Here is a 15,990-nt window from a genome sequence, read left to right as displayed (position 1 = left end):
ATTGTTGATGAAGAAGGTGTGGTCATGATAATTAATTATAACTTACTGCGCATGTGCAGTGTAGCTACAGCTAAATTGTACGTAGTCCGTTGAATGTCCGAGTGCATGACGGCTCTCCACGGACCAGAACAACGGTCAGTAAACGTTCAGTCCGTATGAAGTGGTCCCACACCGGGACCGTTTCCCCGTTTCCCTACATTAGGTAGAATCCGTGTAAACAACGTGTATGTTGGTATCCGTTTCATTATTGGACTGCCTCCGTATTCTATGAGGTAGTCTGCTGTGTGGTTGTCATGAGATGCATGATACAATGAATTATTTAATAATGCTAATGAGTGACTGTGCTGTATATATAATTATATAGATGTGTTAATTGCTTAATATATCAACAGTATGCCACCTTTCATCATTATAATAGTCTGTACATTTTTGTGTTATTTTTCTTTTAATTCCTTTTTCCTTTCCACTTCCAGGCCATTTGAGTTCAATGAAATCTGCGCAAGTGAATGTAGAAAAAAATGATTATAATGTTCTAGGTTATGTTATGTTCTATTTAAGTGTACATGCACGTGTTTTGTTCAATCTCTACCAATCATTAATTTTAAACTATATAATTATTTCATTTTGCTGGCATCTAGTGGGAAAATTGTGGATTTTCTGTCCAGATTGGCAGACTTGGTATTCCCTGAGGGATTCCCATTCACCATCTCCTCAATTGTGAAGAGGCAATCGATCATCTTCAATGCTGCATGGTGTGGATCCGGCATGAGCTTGCTAGCCTTAGCTCATCCACTTTCCAGGCAGCATCAATCTGCATAATTATATATATATATATACATGAACAAAATATACATGAACAAAACAATACACTGATGATGTTTTCTTTGCCGTAAAAATTATTACAATTATAAGAATGCCCATCATGCATGCATGCCCCACTCCAGGCATGAGCTGATGGTCAATTTTTTGAGTGCTGTTCAGCGGAAAAGTTGAGGGAGTGGCTGGTCTAATTGCTGCAGCTTTCACACTAGGACAGATAGGTGTGATTGGTGTTGTCCCGGTGTTTCAGCTGCTTCAACACATCTTTTACCATAACTTCAAGCTTCTCCTGTAATAACATGCAAGCATGCACATATAATTATTCTGATTCAGTATAACGTATCATAAATTGCATGCATATATAGGATTACACCACACATAATTATATAAGAGGAGGATATGTACAGTATAATCCTCTGAGTAGGTGTGGCATATATCTGCATGTATGTACATATACATACGTTAAAAAATTATATACATACCTCTAATGTTTTGACTCTGTGTTCAGTTGCTCTTTGAGAGACTTTTCAGCAGTGGACGACACCTATGCCATGGTGGTAACCACCATAAATAATTATGTTAGTGCTAAAGAACTGTAATCGAACTTACAAAGCCAAGAGACTCAAGCATTATTTTGTTTTCACAAATTTTTTGTTGACGTCGGACCTCAAACTATACAAGTGTAGCATGAAAGGGCTAAATGTATACGTATATGTACGCTACAGGAATATCGATGACAGAGCGTCTTATATACATGCATGTAGCTATTACTATAATTATAATTATATTACCTCAGAAGGTTGTTCTGACCAGGAATCTAGCTTTCCGAATCAGACAATGCGGGAATTGTAGTGACCTGATTGACTCGAGAGCGTTTCTAAAAATATAATCAATGCATGCATGGAACTTGCGCATGTTATATTAAGCAATATACAGTTTACCTTAACAACATTTTTTGGTTTCGAAACGGCGGCCTTCCTCTTTTGGTGTGGGTTTAGTTTTGGTGTGGGTTTAATACCGCTATAGAGACCCTTTTTCTCTCTATATAATTAGATCCATGTCATGACGCATAACATAATTATCGCTCACCACCTGAAGTTTTCCCACTATAAATATCTTCTAACAAAGATGTTCTGGCACATTCTTTCGTTGGTATCTACACATTGTCAGATTGCAAGACACTTCAATACCTTAATTTCCACAGCATGCATGCACATGCACTTGCCGATCACATACACATCAATTTACCTGTTTTTCCAGGGCTTGATTGTTTTCCAATGTCTCTTTAAAATGAAGGAATAAATTAACACAAAAATACATAATTTTATTAAGGTATACATACCTGCTTCTTCCTCCTTCGTTGCCTGTAGTTTTTTCATTTGAGAGTAGGGACCTACATTTAATTATAATAATTATGCATGAGATTTTTTCAAACATTATTTTGTCTTACCTGAGGACACGACTATAACTTTGTATAGTTTTCCTTTGTACATGGCAGCACACTCAGTTTTATTGGGAAGGCTTAGAAGCAGGGACAATTTCCTTTGATTGGAGGGTGTCATAGGTAAGAGGGTTCCAAGATCTCGACAATTAGTGGCAACGGCATTGAGATGGCTCTTTGTAGAATCACATACTACAGAATTTGAAGCAATTTTATATAAAATGTGACCTAGTGAGAAAATATCACTAACCCTCAATCACTTCCGGCGAGATGTGAGGAAACTTTTGCTTGTACTCTAGTTGTTCAATAGTACTAAGTGAATACTTGCGCCTAGCGCCTGAGGGAAAAGGGATCTTATAGCAACAGTTGCGATGCAGCAAACAGGTTTTTAGGCTGCCCTATTAAGCTGGAAGTGTCTAGGTAATTGGAAGGCGGCAAGAGCTTCTCTATATACTATAGCTGAGCTGCAGAACTGTTTTGCAAAGAAGTTGCATGCAGCCATGGAACCTTCCACTAAAAACAAGAGACAGGAGGAAAAAGAAAAAACAAGGTTGTTGAAAGGTGTGGTTGTAAAGCTTGCTAATAATGGGCTTGTTATAATTATAATTATATCAAATATCCGTAATACCTGTTTGTAATTTAATTTTCCAACTCCACTTTTAACAGATACAACGGAGTAAAACTGAGTGTATTTGGGAGAGAAACCAGGCCATGCTTCCACTTGAGATACCAGCATTGAAACTAAGTTCAATTTTTCGGTTTTTTCACAAGAAGAGCCGGAACAAGCATGAGTGTGTGTGTGGGTGTGTGTATGTGCGCTTGTGCCCCCAATTGTGTGCGTGCGTGCGTGCGTGTGTGTGTGTGTGTGTCGTTCATGTGTGTAGTGTGTGAGTGTGTGTGCATGTGTGTGTGTGCCCCTGTGTGTGCGTGTGCGTGTGCCCCCTGAGTATGCGCGTGTGTGCCCCTATGTGTGTGTGCGTGTGCGTGTGTGTGTGTATGTGTGTGTTGTGTGCCCCCTGTGTGTGTGTGTGTTTGTTTGCCCTGTGTGTGCGTGTGTGTGTGTGAGTGCCCCTGTGTGTGTGTGTGTGTGTGTGCTCCTGTGTGTGTGTGTGTGTGCCCCTATGTGTGTGTGTGTGTGTGCCCCCTGTGTTCGTGTGTATACGCACACACACTGTGTGTGGTTTGTGTGTTTGTGCCCCTGTGTGTGCGTGCGTGTGTGTGTGTGTGTGGGGGTTGTGTGTGTGTGTGTGTGCCCTGTGTGTACATGTGTGTGTGCCCTGTGTGTGTGTATGTGTGTGCGTGTGTGTGTGTGTGTACCTCTGTGTGCCTCTTGTGTGCCCCCTGTGTTGTGTGCCCCCTGTTTATATATATATATATATATGTATGAGTGTGTGGTGTGTGCCCCTGGTGTGTGCATGTGAGTGTGTGTGTGTGCGTGTGCGTGTGTGTGCCCCTGTGTGTGTGTATGTGTGTTTGTGCACACACACTACCCACACACACACACCACACACACACTCAACATACAGGGGACACACACACACACACACACACACACCCGCGCACACACTGGGGGCATGTTTGTGTGTGTGTGTGCCCTGTGGCCTGTGGTGTGTGTGTGTATGTGCGTGTGTGTGTGTGTGTACCTCGTGTGCCCCCCGTGATGTGTGCCCCCTGTTTGTATATATGTGTATGTGCGTGTGTGGTGTGTGCATGTGAGTGCGTGTGCGTGTGCGTGTGTGTGTGTGTGTTCCCCCTGTGTGTGTGTGTGTGTGTGTGTGTGTGTGCGTGAGTGTGTGTGCCCCCTCTGTGTGCGCGTGGTTGTGTGTGTGTGTGTGGTGTGTGTGTTTGTGCCCCCTGATGTGTGCATGTGAGTGTGTGTGTGTGTGTGTGTGGTGTGTGTGTTTGTGCTCCCTGATGTGTGCATGTGAGTGTTTGTGTGTGTGTGTGTGTGTGCCCCCTGTGTGTGCGTGCGTGTGTGTGTGGTGTGTGTGTGTGTGTGTGTGTGCCCTGCGTGTGTGCGTGTTTGTTTCCCCCTCTGTGTGTGTGTGTGATGCCCTCGTGTGTGTGTGTGTGCTTGTGCGTGTGTGTGTTGTGTGTGCCCCCTCTGGTGTGCGTGTATGTGTGTGTGTGTGAGTGTGTGAGTGTGTGTGCGTGTGCGTGCGTGTGTGCCCCTGAGACTTCTTATACTTCTTATCCATAATTGTGTGCTCCTGTGTGTGTGTATGTGTGTGTGTGTGTGTGTGTGCCCTTGTGTGCGTTGCGTGTGTGTGTTGTGTGTGCCCCTCTCTGGTGTGCAGGGGCGTAGCCAGACTTTTGACATAGGGGTTTCCTTTGAAAAACCAGCGGCGCCGCTTAGTCACGCCCACTTCTGGTGCCACACCCTCTTGATTGGGCACACCTACTGGTTACACCTACTGCTCATTGTTTGTAATGACTTTTTTTACATGTTTGTGAGAAGCTAGCTAGACTAGCTAGTCTAGCTAGCTATAGACTATGGGGCGTTTGGTGGGCAAAAAATTGATAGCTAGTATTCTCTGATGTGGTAAAACAGTGACTGATTCTATTACATCGATCGATCAATCTGACAATCCGTCGAAGTCTATGTGATTCAGTCAATAGCCATACAACTGCAATTCGACCTTTTCCATACTATGTTGCCACATATCTCGAACCGGAATGAGAATTAGATCTAGATAGAATAGAACTAAGATTGCACATGCGCATTTGTAGCACTGCCTCGTGTATAAAAATTTTTATGATGGCTGAGAGTCCAGGCCAGGCAGGATCCAGTGGAGCTTGCCCTTCTGATTTTGTCACATGGGTGAAGTTGCAAGGAGGAGAAGAAGACATTATTAGAATTCTTCATTATCATGGATTTAGATCCACTATGTCCCTGAGTAAGTGAATAATAATTATACCTACGTACTTACTTTCATGCAGTTGCTAGGATCTAGGAGATTAGCGCCTTGTACCGGTTACAGAGTATCTGTGACATAGGTCAGACAGAATGCCTCCTGTGTATACAGTCTATTCATAATTATATTGAAAAGGAAAGGGATTGGAAACGACCAGGCCTCCCTGTGTAAATGGTTGAAACACTCCGCGTTATGCACTCCGCGTTATGATTTCGCGCTCGCGATTATTTTTGTTTTGACCGTACTCTGGTTGTATTTCAACTGTTTCTAGCTCTCCTATCCACTAGCGATCACTCAGAGGCTGGGAGGTTACTCTAGAGAAGTAAGTTTACACAAGCTCTAACTTGTCTAAGTCCGCTAAGTCCGCTGTCTTTACTCTGTTTTTAGTTTTTGTTGAGTATAGCTTGAATTACTCCATGTCAACTTTTCTCTTTCCCTGCTGCGAAGCCTAAACAGCAAAAGACATTACTTGACTTGGTTATTATGTATCTAAGTGCTATATAGGATGGTTTCATGCTATGGATAAGCTTTACTGTTCATAAACGTTTGCAGTATAGTCCTTCAAACTGCTTTAGTATACTTTTAGACACACCACGGGCCTTGACCTCTCACGACTTCATAGTAAGGGCTATTCCTTCTTTTATAGCTGTTTAGTTATAGTGGTTGCGTTGCTTAGTCGACCTTTTAGAGCTATATTCTCTTTACTTTTTAACATTAAAAGTGATCAATTTCACCATTTCTATGTACAGCACATTGTATGGCAGCCAAGACAGGTAATGAGCATGCTGGCTATAAAATAATTCCTTTGTAGTTTTAGCCATGCCCTATAATGCGGAGTGTTTCATGCAAACGTTTTCGTTTCCAATCCCCTTCCTTTGATCTATTGGAGTTGTGTACTCTTCCTAATGAACTCTTGCTAGAACATTTTATCACTGAAATTTGTATTCAGGTAATTTGGATATGAGCTCTAGTGAATGCAGTCAACTACTGGAAGAGCTGAACTGTGGCCAGCGATGTCTGTTGCGTGGCCTCATTCAATCTGCAAAATCTGGTATGAATAAGGCCGAAGCTTATACTACAAGTGAACAACAAGCCTCTCAACTCTCATCAAAAACTCATAATATACGCGAAAAACTCGGCAAATTGTTTGGGACAAAGTCGGGTACTGATTCTGCAAATAGTAAGGGTAGTGATAATGAGTTTCAGCCTACACCAAATATTGGCGCTCGTCCCCGTTCAAAGCGTCCTAACAAAGGGAAGCAAAGGGAAGCAAAGGGAAGCAACCAATGAAATCTTGCAAGAAAAAGGTGAAAGAGATACGAATGAAAGTAGTGGGACTAACTATGCCTCGTCAGAACACTCCTGTTGGTTCAGAAAGAGACAAATACACGCGTTCGATATGGATCCGAGGTAGTGCTTCCGCTTCTGAAATTGCAGTCAAAATAAAGGAGAGTTTTTGCTGGTCTGATGCGTGGGATGTGTCCTTTCAGTATGTAAATGGGCGATACATGCGTCCAGCAAGTCTCGATGATGTTGAGAATGCTACTAGCTGGGATGCTGAAACAGTGAGGGCTCTCATGGGCAGTGGATGTCTCTATGTATTGCGGACGGCTGTGAAGCGCAGTGCTACACCTGTCAAAGAAGACACTGAATCTGCGGTAAGTGTGTTGAAAACTTAATATGGAGGTGGTATATATAGTACTTTTGTAGTCAAAACCATTCATTAAACCACCACCACCCTCATTATGTACACTAGAACCCTGGTAGCTGTACCATGACTGATACTCATTATTTTGTTGTTGTAGGATGAATGTGATGATCGAATGCTTTGCTTAGCTGATATGTTCCCTAGTGTGAGCAGGGAAAATATTGAAGGTGTCTTTAAGGAGCTTGGATTTTCTGGTGCTGTCGATAAACTACTAGGAGTCCCTGGTGTTGTAAGTACATTTGTGACTGCTGTACCAATCATAATTATTACTATCATACTTGTATAATGTCAGGACTAGGGGTGGTACCCGCACTGGTCGGGGGCCACTGTTAGGCTATAAATAAAGAAAAGGCAAGTTTAAATCTCATGATATTGAAAAACATACAGCTCAAACCTAGACCTGCTTCAAAGTCACGAACACTCTTGTACTTTTTTCGAGCATGAGGAATTTTAATCTAGATCTAAAGAAAGGAAGTTTGTGTAAAAGCTACCCAATGGTTGTCCCAGAGAGTGGTTGGTCAACAAGCTAGAAGATACCTACTAGATATTATACTTAATGTGTATGTAGTAGGTATCTTAAAGACCGCTTACTGACAGTTAACCACTCTCTGGGACAAAAACCATCGGGTAGCAATATTTCACAAACTTCCTTTAACATCGCTTGAATTGCACAATGCAGAGGCTGCAAAAACGCATTGATTTACATACACTTCGTAGTAAAAGGCTGCCAGCTCAGCACATTTTTACTACGGATGTAAAACAAGTTGTAATTATGAAGTCACGGACCAAGATTAAATTCCTCATTGAAGATGAATTAGCCACCACTTAAAAATTCTGGGCAGATCCCTGTTAATATTTTTTAATTATGCTTTACTCATTTGTCTGTAGGATGTCTCGACGAGTTGTGGGCACTCTCCAGGGGCCAGCGAGTACCTTTCCAGTACCTCATTTGGTGCTGCCTCAGGGTCAAGCTCACATGATCCAATTGTCATCCAACCTCACTCTCTCAGTCATCTACTACGATCTCATGCTCAGAAGACAATTGGAATTGAACGAGTATACAAACTTTGTGTCGACCGATCCTCAGATGACGTTCTATGGCAAACAGCAATTGCTTTTTATAAAGGCATAAAGGCGCAAAGTCGAAGCCTCAAAAATTGCAACGGGAATTTGTCGTGGAATATGTTGGAGAAGTAGGAGTTGATTCTGGAGCTCTTAGGAAAGAGTTTTTCGAGGCTGTAATCATCGAGGCTAATAAGCGAATGTTTGAAGGAGAGTCAGATAGACGTGTACCAAAGAAAGACTGGGGCCTAGAACTCATGTTTGAAATGTGCGGAATGATGATTGGTCACTCCATTCTTCAAGAAGGACCTGGGCTTCCCTGTCTTAGTGTCTGTGTATATGACTACATGGTGCACGGTGAAGTTGACCAGTGCTATCCAGTGAAAGAAGATATACCACTCAACATTTCTTCACACGAGCTAATTACCTTCATTGAAGAGGTAAGTGATTTCCTGGTTTGTGATTGTGATGTGTGTCTTAATTGCCACAGTTAAACGTAATGAGTGTGTTGTGTACCAACACTTACAGATGGCTACTGCTTTGAACGAAGATCAGATTGATGAAATTCTTGACAAGCCTGCAAATACATACATTTTGAATGGGTGTGGTTGGAGCCTCATCGAGCCTATCACCCCAAGCAACAAGCACCATTTTCTCCAGCATTTGATGCTTGATGAAGTAATTGTGAAGCGTGAGCGAAACTTGAAAGCCTTTGTGCGTGGCCTGAAAGTACTTGGTATCACAGATATGATCAGAAGGCATCCAGCTATGACCAAGAAGTTATTTGTGACCGAGAATGTTCTGATGACTCCAGATACTTTCATGAAGCTTGTAGGCTCAATTCAACCAAAGAAAACACGGGAGCTTCAAGCGTTTGGATTCTTTAAGGATTTTGTTTCATCTCTAGGAGGTGAGTTGTATAACTATAGTTTGTAAAACAGTCTTAGTAATTACAGGAAATGTAGAACTATGTGGGACGACTGTGCGTTACTCTTGGTTTGTTTGTTCATATCAGGAGCCCCTGTTTGTACTAGTAGAAAAGACGTAGCCTGTACCGTAGCCATTCTAATTATAGAACTGCCGTAATACAAGCACTAACAATTTTTTCCTGTTCTCATTAATTATTTTGTTGTGGTGCTTAGCTTATTAGAGCACACATGCATGCTTGCTTCCATGGCCTCAAAGCAGTAAACATAAATTATTTGCTTATTAGCCTTAATTATTGCCAGCTAGGAAAGGTACCTTTTTATCACCTAGATCTATTTACATACAGCATGTTTACTTCATTACAGATTCTGAACTTCGTTGCGTTCTGAAATTCATAACTGGGGCGTCTGCCATTCCCCCAATGGGTTTGGAGTTTCCGATTGAATTGACCTAGAAAGAAACACTCCCGAAAGCACAGGCTTGCTTCTCAAAGCTCTACTTACCTACTGTTCACGATTCTAATCATGACTTTGTAGACGCTTTCCGCAAAGCTCTAGTCTTTGGATTCGGATATGGACTTGCGTGAAACATCACTGAAACAACAAACTTCCCAAAGCTTAATTACTTATACCTATACTACTCATTCTCATTTTCATAAGCATTGCTATTATATGCTATTCTTGTCACAACTGTCGATTCAATTTCAAGTGATCAACCATGTCATGTTCTTCAATATCATGAAAAAATTATTAATTATCAATTATTGATGACAAAATAATACTTAATTAACACAATTATAAACAAAGTCACGAACACTCTTATACATTTCAATGCCATAATCACTGGATTCTGAGGATGTGATGCCCCTTAAGTGCCTCTCCTGAGACGGTGATAGAGGGCATGAGGTTGATGGAACTTCGACAGTTTCAGCGAACACTTCATTCATAAACGGGTGTATAATATCATCAGTATGGTTTTGTGCAGCTGTTGTTTGTATACAACTTGAGACAAATAGCTGTATAGGAGTTCTGTTATTTTCTGTGGATAAGATAAGCCGTGATTGTTCCAACCATCTACAAAAGCTTTTAAAGAATTATTGATCCTTTGTTCATATACAAAATGTAAGCAAAACAAATCGATGTCATTAATCGGATCCAGCAATTCCGTGTTCTCAAGGTAATAAAAAACCTGATAATAAAGTGACAGCACACAACGATATGCATCCCTCCACAGTCGTTCTACTCGTTGGTTATGAACTGATGAGCCGGTAAGCATGGGATTAGAGCATCGGCTGTGCAATAGCATGTACTCCGCAACCTAAAAAGAGAATCATTGTAGTACATTTGTATCTCAGTACTAGCTGAAACAGTATCTAATAATTATATGAACAAACTGTTACCGTAATACCAAGGGCGTATGAAGAGAAGAGGGCATGCAACTACAATGTATCGTATTACAAATGAGCGGGTCTAAAAATATTAAAGAATGTATACTCTGACTAGCTTTATTCCCTAGTGGGCGGTTGGCTAAATATAGCATATCCTGCTGACTCATCAATAATACGACGCATACACAGTATACATTGGGAGTTGCATGCCCTCTTCTCTTCATACGCCCTTGGTAATACCTTAATTTAAGGTGATCGATACTTTTAAATGCCAAAGGTTGCTTGAAAAATTATGTTGAAGTCTACTAAAGGACTTCAAGGGTGGCCGGATTAACGAGAATCTACTGTACTATATGTACACAAAAATCTATTTTTTGTAGTTATATTCCACTACAGACTACAGGGTAATTGTTGTCAACGCAGCTGTCGCTACAGAAAATTGCGTAAGCTCGAGGGCATTGCATATTCGGAGGGTTGGCTTATATTGAGGTCTTACGGTATTTTACTGACCGAGCTATTCAAATGAATCCATAATTATGGTAATTACGTAGAGATAATGGGCCACATACTACTATGTACCTTAACGTTCTCCCCTCCTTTGTCACTCCTGCATCTTGCAGGAAGGCCAAACTCCAGGACTGCATTATGGAACAATGCCAAAACTGTGTCACTTTTGTTGTTAGTGGAGCACCATAGGTATACAATAAACCTCGAGAATCCATCAATGGAACCGTGAACAACAAATCGCCATCTGTGTGAAAAAACAAAAGATGGGGCATTATAACAGGGTTACCGAGTGTTCTTACCTCACTAATTTGTGGTTTCTGTCGATGTGCCACAATGAGTTTGCATGTGGACAGAGTATACTCTCCTACTAATAGGTAGTGTCCAGCGTAGAGCAGTGTTGACAGGATCAACCTCAGACAAACAATCACGTAGTCTTGTTGTTGGTACATAGATTCCTCTCGAATCTAAAATACCTTTTAGCATGGTTTGACCAATATCTGGAAAATCACACTTGATTTCAGACACAATAGACACAAGTTCTCCATTTGATATTGTTGAGAATCTTGGGCACTCAATTTGCGTCAGTCCTAATTCTAACCTTATGTTGTACATGGTGCGACGGCTTACACCATACATTGTGGCTATTTTCGTCCAGGTTAGTCTCAATTCATGCAAGAACAGAAGCTGTTCACGGCTTATTATATACTTTGGGCTCCCTCGGCTGCCATTTCGTCTCAGTTCAGCAAAGAGTCCACTACTAGGACACGTGATGTCTACTCCAGCTTCAATATCTTTCCGTCGATCGTATATTGTGCTGATATTCTCGGTTAGAGTATCCACATCACGTACTAATTCTTCAGCCATATCCACATCCCCACCTAAGTATCAAACATTATAAAAAGCATATGGAATACTGATCTATATTCTTACCTCCTAGTAAGTCTCTAAACGAGCTTAGAAAGTGGATGTAGGCGTCCAACCTAAGCAATGTAGCTTCGGCAACAGAAGGTGTCGCTCCTTCCTCCCTTGATGCAGTCACTCGAACAAAGGATGCAATATCTAAAAAAGCTTGTTCTATGGTGGTCTCCATATATCCCCCAGCCAGCTAGCTAGCTTTAGCAGTGCTCTAAATAAAATATACGGGTGACAGGGTTTGCAGGTATGGTGAAATCTCCCATTCAGGTTCGAGTTATGTGAGGCAACATGGTATGGAAAAGGTCGAATTACAGTTGTATGGCTACTGACCGATACTTTTGTATTTAGACTTCGAAGGATTGTCAGATCAATCGATCGATGTAATAGAATCAGTCACTGTTTTACCAGTTTCATCAGAGAATACTAGCTATCAATTTTTTGCCCATCAAACGCCTCATAATAGACATTCTAAAAGGCAGGTGTCAATTGTGTATTGCTAGTCTAGCTGAGCACCATTACATTTACCCGAGAAGTTTCATGTGGCTGAGATTGTTCTAAACTTGTCCTTCCTGAATATCGAATAAAGTTGTGCTTAGAGCTGAGTCTGAGAATACTGGAGCATGCAGGATTGATACTAGAACTTAAGTCTTGGTCTTCTTTGTTTGAGGTAGCTAGCTAGCTAGCTGAGACAAAGCTAGCCAAAGTGTAACGATTCACGGTGCTATCTCTACATGATTTGCAGCCACGTGCATGAAAAGATGGGCAGGGCTGCTTGATTTCAATTATTGGGGAGCCCTGCCCAATTTTCTCAGCAGCTCCTGGGGGGGTTTCTGGGCAACCAGGAAACAATGGTTGCTACGCCCCTGGGTGTGCGTGTATGTGTGTGTGTGTGTGCGTGTGTGGTGTGTGTGAGTGTGTGTGCGTGTGCGTGCGTGTGTTGTGTGTGGGCACACAGCCTGTGTGCCCCCTGGTGTGCGCATGTGAGTGAATGTGTGTGTGTGTGTGAGTTTGTGCGTGTGGGTGTGTGTGTGCCCCCTGTGTGTGCGTGTGCGTGCGTGTGCGTGTGTGTGTGGTGTGTGTGTGTAAACTCACCGGATCAGTAAGGGTGTATGTATTTTGTACCACCAGCTTCTTGGATGAATCACAGCTCTTGTTCTTAGACTTCTTATACCATAATAATTGGGGAGAGTGAAGCTAAATACAGGAATATTCCAATGATGTAATTGCCTGCAACCAAACCCAGTCTCCATACTCACTGTGGTGGTGGGAATTAGCTCTGTAACACACTATTTCCCAAAGTACAGTAAAACAAGTGCTATTGCATGTCTCTAGACATGCAATAATAATTGTTTATATAGTCCATAGGATTAGCTTAACGTGTGTAACATATAATTATGTGTAGGTAGTTATTGGAATACTTGTAAGGGTTAGGAGGACAAAGGTCGATAAGTATCACGTTAATCCTCATCAACTTCGGTGATTTTAGTCAATATCAGCATACTTTCGGTTTTTTTGGTGTTGTTTGAATCCCGCCATGTTTACGTTTTGACTCCTTGGTTAAAAATAGTGCACAACACTAAACCTTATAAAATAAAATACTTATCAACGGCTCCTGTTAACCGAATAGCCGTGGTTATGATTTCATTTGTAGTACTGCCAATGTCAACTAGTCTGCCCTATTTTTATAAATCTTCAGTTACTACAACTGAATATGTATATGGATATGTATAAAGTGCTGTGACTGTAATTTGGCTAGTGATACAGATACCATTTTCGTGTAATTATTACCTTTCAATTATTACCTTTCATTTTAATTTATGATTTCTCTATACCAATTCCAAGCAATTTGTCCCCTATTGGTGAAGTGGGTTGAAACAAGTCGCCGTGGAATTGCCTTGGTGATCCTGTACACAGCAACGGTTTTGGCCACAGCAAGGCTCACCACTATAGTCCTTGTAAAGTGGGGGCAAAGTGGGGGTAATGGAAGAGTAGATCCGACGGTGCTCGTTCTTAGGTGCTCGTTCTTAGATTGTGGAGTGATCGTACAAGTTGACCAATGCGATAATCAAATTTCGGATCAAAAAATCGCTCTTTACGTTGTAATAATGTTGTCAAGAACACTGATTCGGAATCGAAAGTCTGAACTAAACAGTTTCACCATCAATTTGATTATTTTCTGGTTCTGAAACTAGTTAACAGTTTAACAGTGCAACAACCAAAGAGAGTAGAACTTTTGTTTTTTTACGTTTTTGTGTATATCTTCTAAACTAAATGTGAGTGGATCAATTTGAGTGCAGGTACTAAAAGTTATTCACAAGTTCTTAGTAACTCTGAAGCCGTCAACACAAAGAGTCCAACAAGAGTGGGTAATGCAGTACCACTGAGTAAACTTGAAGTTGTGTTTTTGGCTAAAGGTAAACGTGGTGCAGAGATCACTAGATTACAGTTTCCTCTCACATTAGCTTGGGCAACCACAATTCATGGGTACGGGTACCGGGTAGCAATGCTACCCGCTTAGTACACTTGTACACTACTCGTACACTATATAATAAATTAAGTTTATCTGGCAATACTCAGTACTTTAAGTCAGTCAGTGACACCACACTCTCTGCTAGCCTAAGACTACCTGCTTAGTATCGTTCTGTACTCGTCTGGCTGCACTTTGGCTGCACTTTCAAATATAATGCTCACACCAACATTACTTGAACATAGCTTAGCATTATCTATCAAATCTTGCTCAGAGAGCTCCGTCAATACCTGTCACCTTGCTCTCTTGTATTAGAGTTGCTATGCTAAGTAGTTTGAGCAAGTTGACACCAAGAATGCTCAGGTCTATCATCTTTGCTCATTCTGACACTTGCTCATGTGATGTCTACCTGGCAACTACACCCAGTTGTTCAGTCATAATGTGTCACAGGGGCATGGCAATTTACACTACTACGCAACAGAAACCAAGAAAATCAGCTAAAATCACAGCAAAGAAGAGACTGGTGTAGAGTTAGCACAAATGAAAAGTATACTATTGTAGTACATGCTCCTCAAAAATCAGACCTTAACTAGCATAAACTCTGCCTAACACATTTGCTACTAAAAATTTACAAAATTCTGTGTATCTCAGAACTTACTAACAACCTGCACTTGCACAAGGTAATGAAGTACTTGCACAACAAATTTCAGATCTTAACTCAAACATATAAGATAGTTCCATGCCTAACATATTTCCAATGTACACATATTCTAGCAGCCATTTTGGAATGATGATGTCATATGATGTAACAGGTGGTGGTCCACTGGAAGCGACAATAGTGGAAGTGTGTGTGTGTGTGTGACCTCTGTGTGTGCTTGTATGTGTGCCCCCTCTGTGTGCGTGTGCGTGTGTGCGTGTGCGTGTGCCCCCTGAGTGAGCGTGTGTGTGTGCCCCTGTGTGTGCGTGTGCGTGTGTGTATGTGTGCCCTCTGTGTTGTGTGCCCCCTGTGTGTGTAAGTGTGTGTGCGTGTGTGTGTGTGTGTGTGCCCCTGTGTGTTTGTGTGTACGCACACACACACACACAGGGGGAACACAGAGGTACACACACACACACACACACACATACAGGGGACACAAACACGCACACACACACGCACACACACACACACACAGGGGGCACAAACACGCACACACACACGCACACACACACACACAGCACACATACACACGCACACACAGGGGCGTGTACACACACACGCACACACAGACACACAAACCACCCACTCACACACACCACACCACACACACACACACACCAACCCCACACACACACCACACACACGCGCGCACACACAGGGGGCATGTGTGTGTGTGTGTGTGTGTGTGCCCCTGTGTGTTTGTGCCCCTGTGTGTGTGTGTTGGTGTGTGCGTGTATGCGTGTGTGTGTGTGTCCTGTGTTGTGTGCCCCCTGTATGTATATGTGTGATGTATGTATGTGTGAGTGTGTGGTGTGTGCGTGTGCATGTGTACCCCTGTGTGTGTGCTCCCTGGTGTGTGTGTGTGAGTGCTGTGTGTGTGTGCCCCCTCTGTGTGCGTGTGAGTGTGTGTGTGTGTGCCCCCTATGTGTGCTTGTGTGTGTGCCCCCTCTGTGTGCGTGTGCGTGTGTGTGTGTGTGCGTGTGCTAGTATGTGGTGTGTGTGGTGTGTGTGCCCCTGTGTGCCCCTGTGTGTGCGTGTGCGTGCGTTGCGTGTGTGTGTGTGTGTGTGTGTGTGTGTGTGTGTGTGTGTGTGGGTGGTGTGTGTGTGTGTGTGCGTGTGTGTGTGCGTGTGTATGTGCATGTGTG

The 15,990-nt window shown here is 42.3% G+C and overlaps 1 protein-coding gene, 1 long non-coding RNA gene and 1 pseudogene across 3 annotated transcripts; 1 reads left to right on the top strand and 2 right to left on the bottom strand.

The window, feature by feature from the left end:
- Positions 1-322: 322 nt before the first annotated feature.
- Positions 323-2,397, bottom strand: LOC135345533 (uncharacterized; annotated as a pseudogene).
- A 294-nt stretch (positions 2,398-2,691) lies between these two features.
- LOC135345531 (G2/M phase-specific E3 ubiquitin-protein ligase-like) lies at positions 2,692-9,635 on the top strand. 2 transcript variants are annotated; one of them, XM_064542946.1, is made up of 7 exons: positions 2,692-2,821; positions 2,927-5,157; positions 6,125-6,833; positions 6,981-7,112; positions 7,772-8,385; positions 8,474-8,855; positions 9,238-9,635. In XM_064542946.1, the coding sequence occupies exons 5-7, from the start codon at positions 8,146-8,148 to the stop codon at positions 9,324-9,326; spliced, it is 711 nt and encodes a 236-aa protein (XP_064399016.1). In that variant the 5' UTR covers positions 2,692-2,821; positions 2,927-5,157; positions 6,125-6,833; positions 6,981-7,112; positions 7,772-8,145; the 3' UTR covers positions 9,327-9,635. Both variants share the same exon structure in this region; 1 of them encodes a protein (XP_064399016.1).
- Positions 9,636-9,673: 38 nt separating this feature from the next.
- Positions 9,674-14,807, bottom strand: LOC135345534 (uncharacterized). The gene is made up of 5 exons (XR_010397755.1): positions 13,484-14,807; positions 11,697-12,936; positions 11,066-11,644; positions 10,839-11,010; positions 9,674-10,189 (listed from the first exon to the last, which is right to left on the bottom strand). It is a non-coding gene; the product is annotated as an uncharacterized LOC135345534 (long non-coding RNA).
- Positions 14,808-15,990: the final 1,183 nt, after the last annotated feature.

Source organism: Halichondria panicea, chromosome 12 (assembly GCF_963675165.1).
Source record: "Halichondria panicea chromosome 12, odHalPani1.1, whole genome shotgun sequence".
Lineage (NCBI taxonomy): Eukaryota > Metazoa > Porifera > Demospongiae > Suberitida > Halichondriidae > Halichondria > Halichondria panicea.
The sequence above is the reverse complement of the archived record's forward strand: the minus strand, read 5'-3'. Positions and strand labels throughout refer to the sequence as shown.

Excerpts from the sequence above, each read along its gene's own strand:
- LOC135345531 (XM_064542946.1), top strand. The coding sequence starts at position 8,146 with ATGTTTGAAGGAGAGTCAGATAGACGTGTACCAAAGAAAGACTGGGGC. Across the intron at positions 8,386-8,473 it reads TAATTACCTTCATTGAAGAG|ATGGCTACTGCTTTGAACGA; the intron begins GTAAGTGATTTC and ends CAACACTTACAG. Across the intron at positions 8,856-9,237 it reads TTTTGTTTCATCTCTAGGAG|ATTCTGAACTTCGTTGCGTT; the intron begins GTGAGTTGTATA and ends ACTTCATTACAG.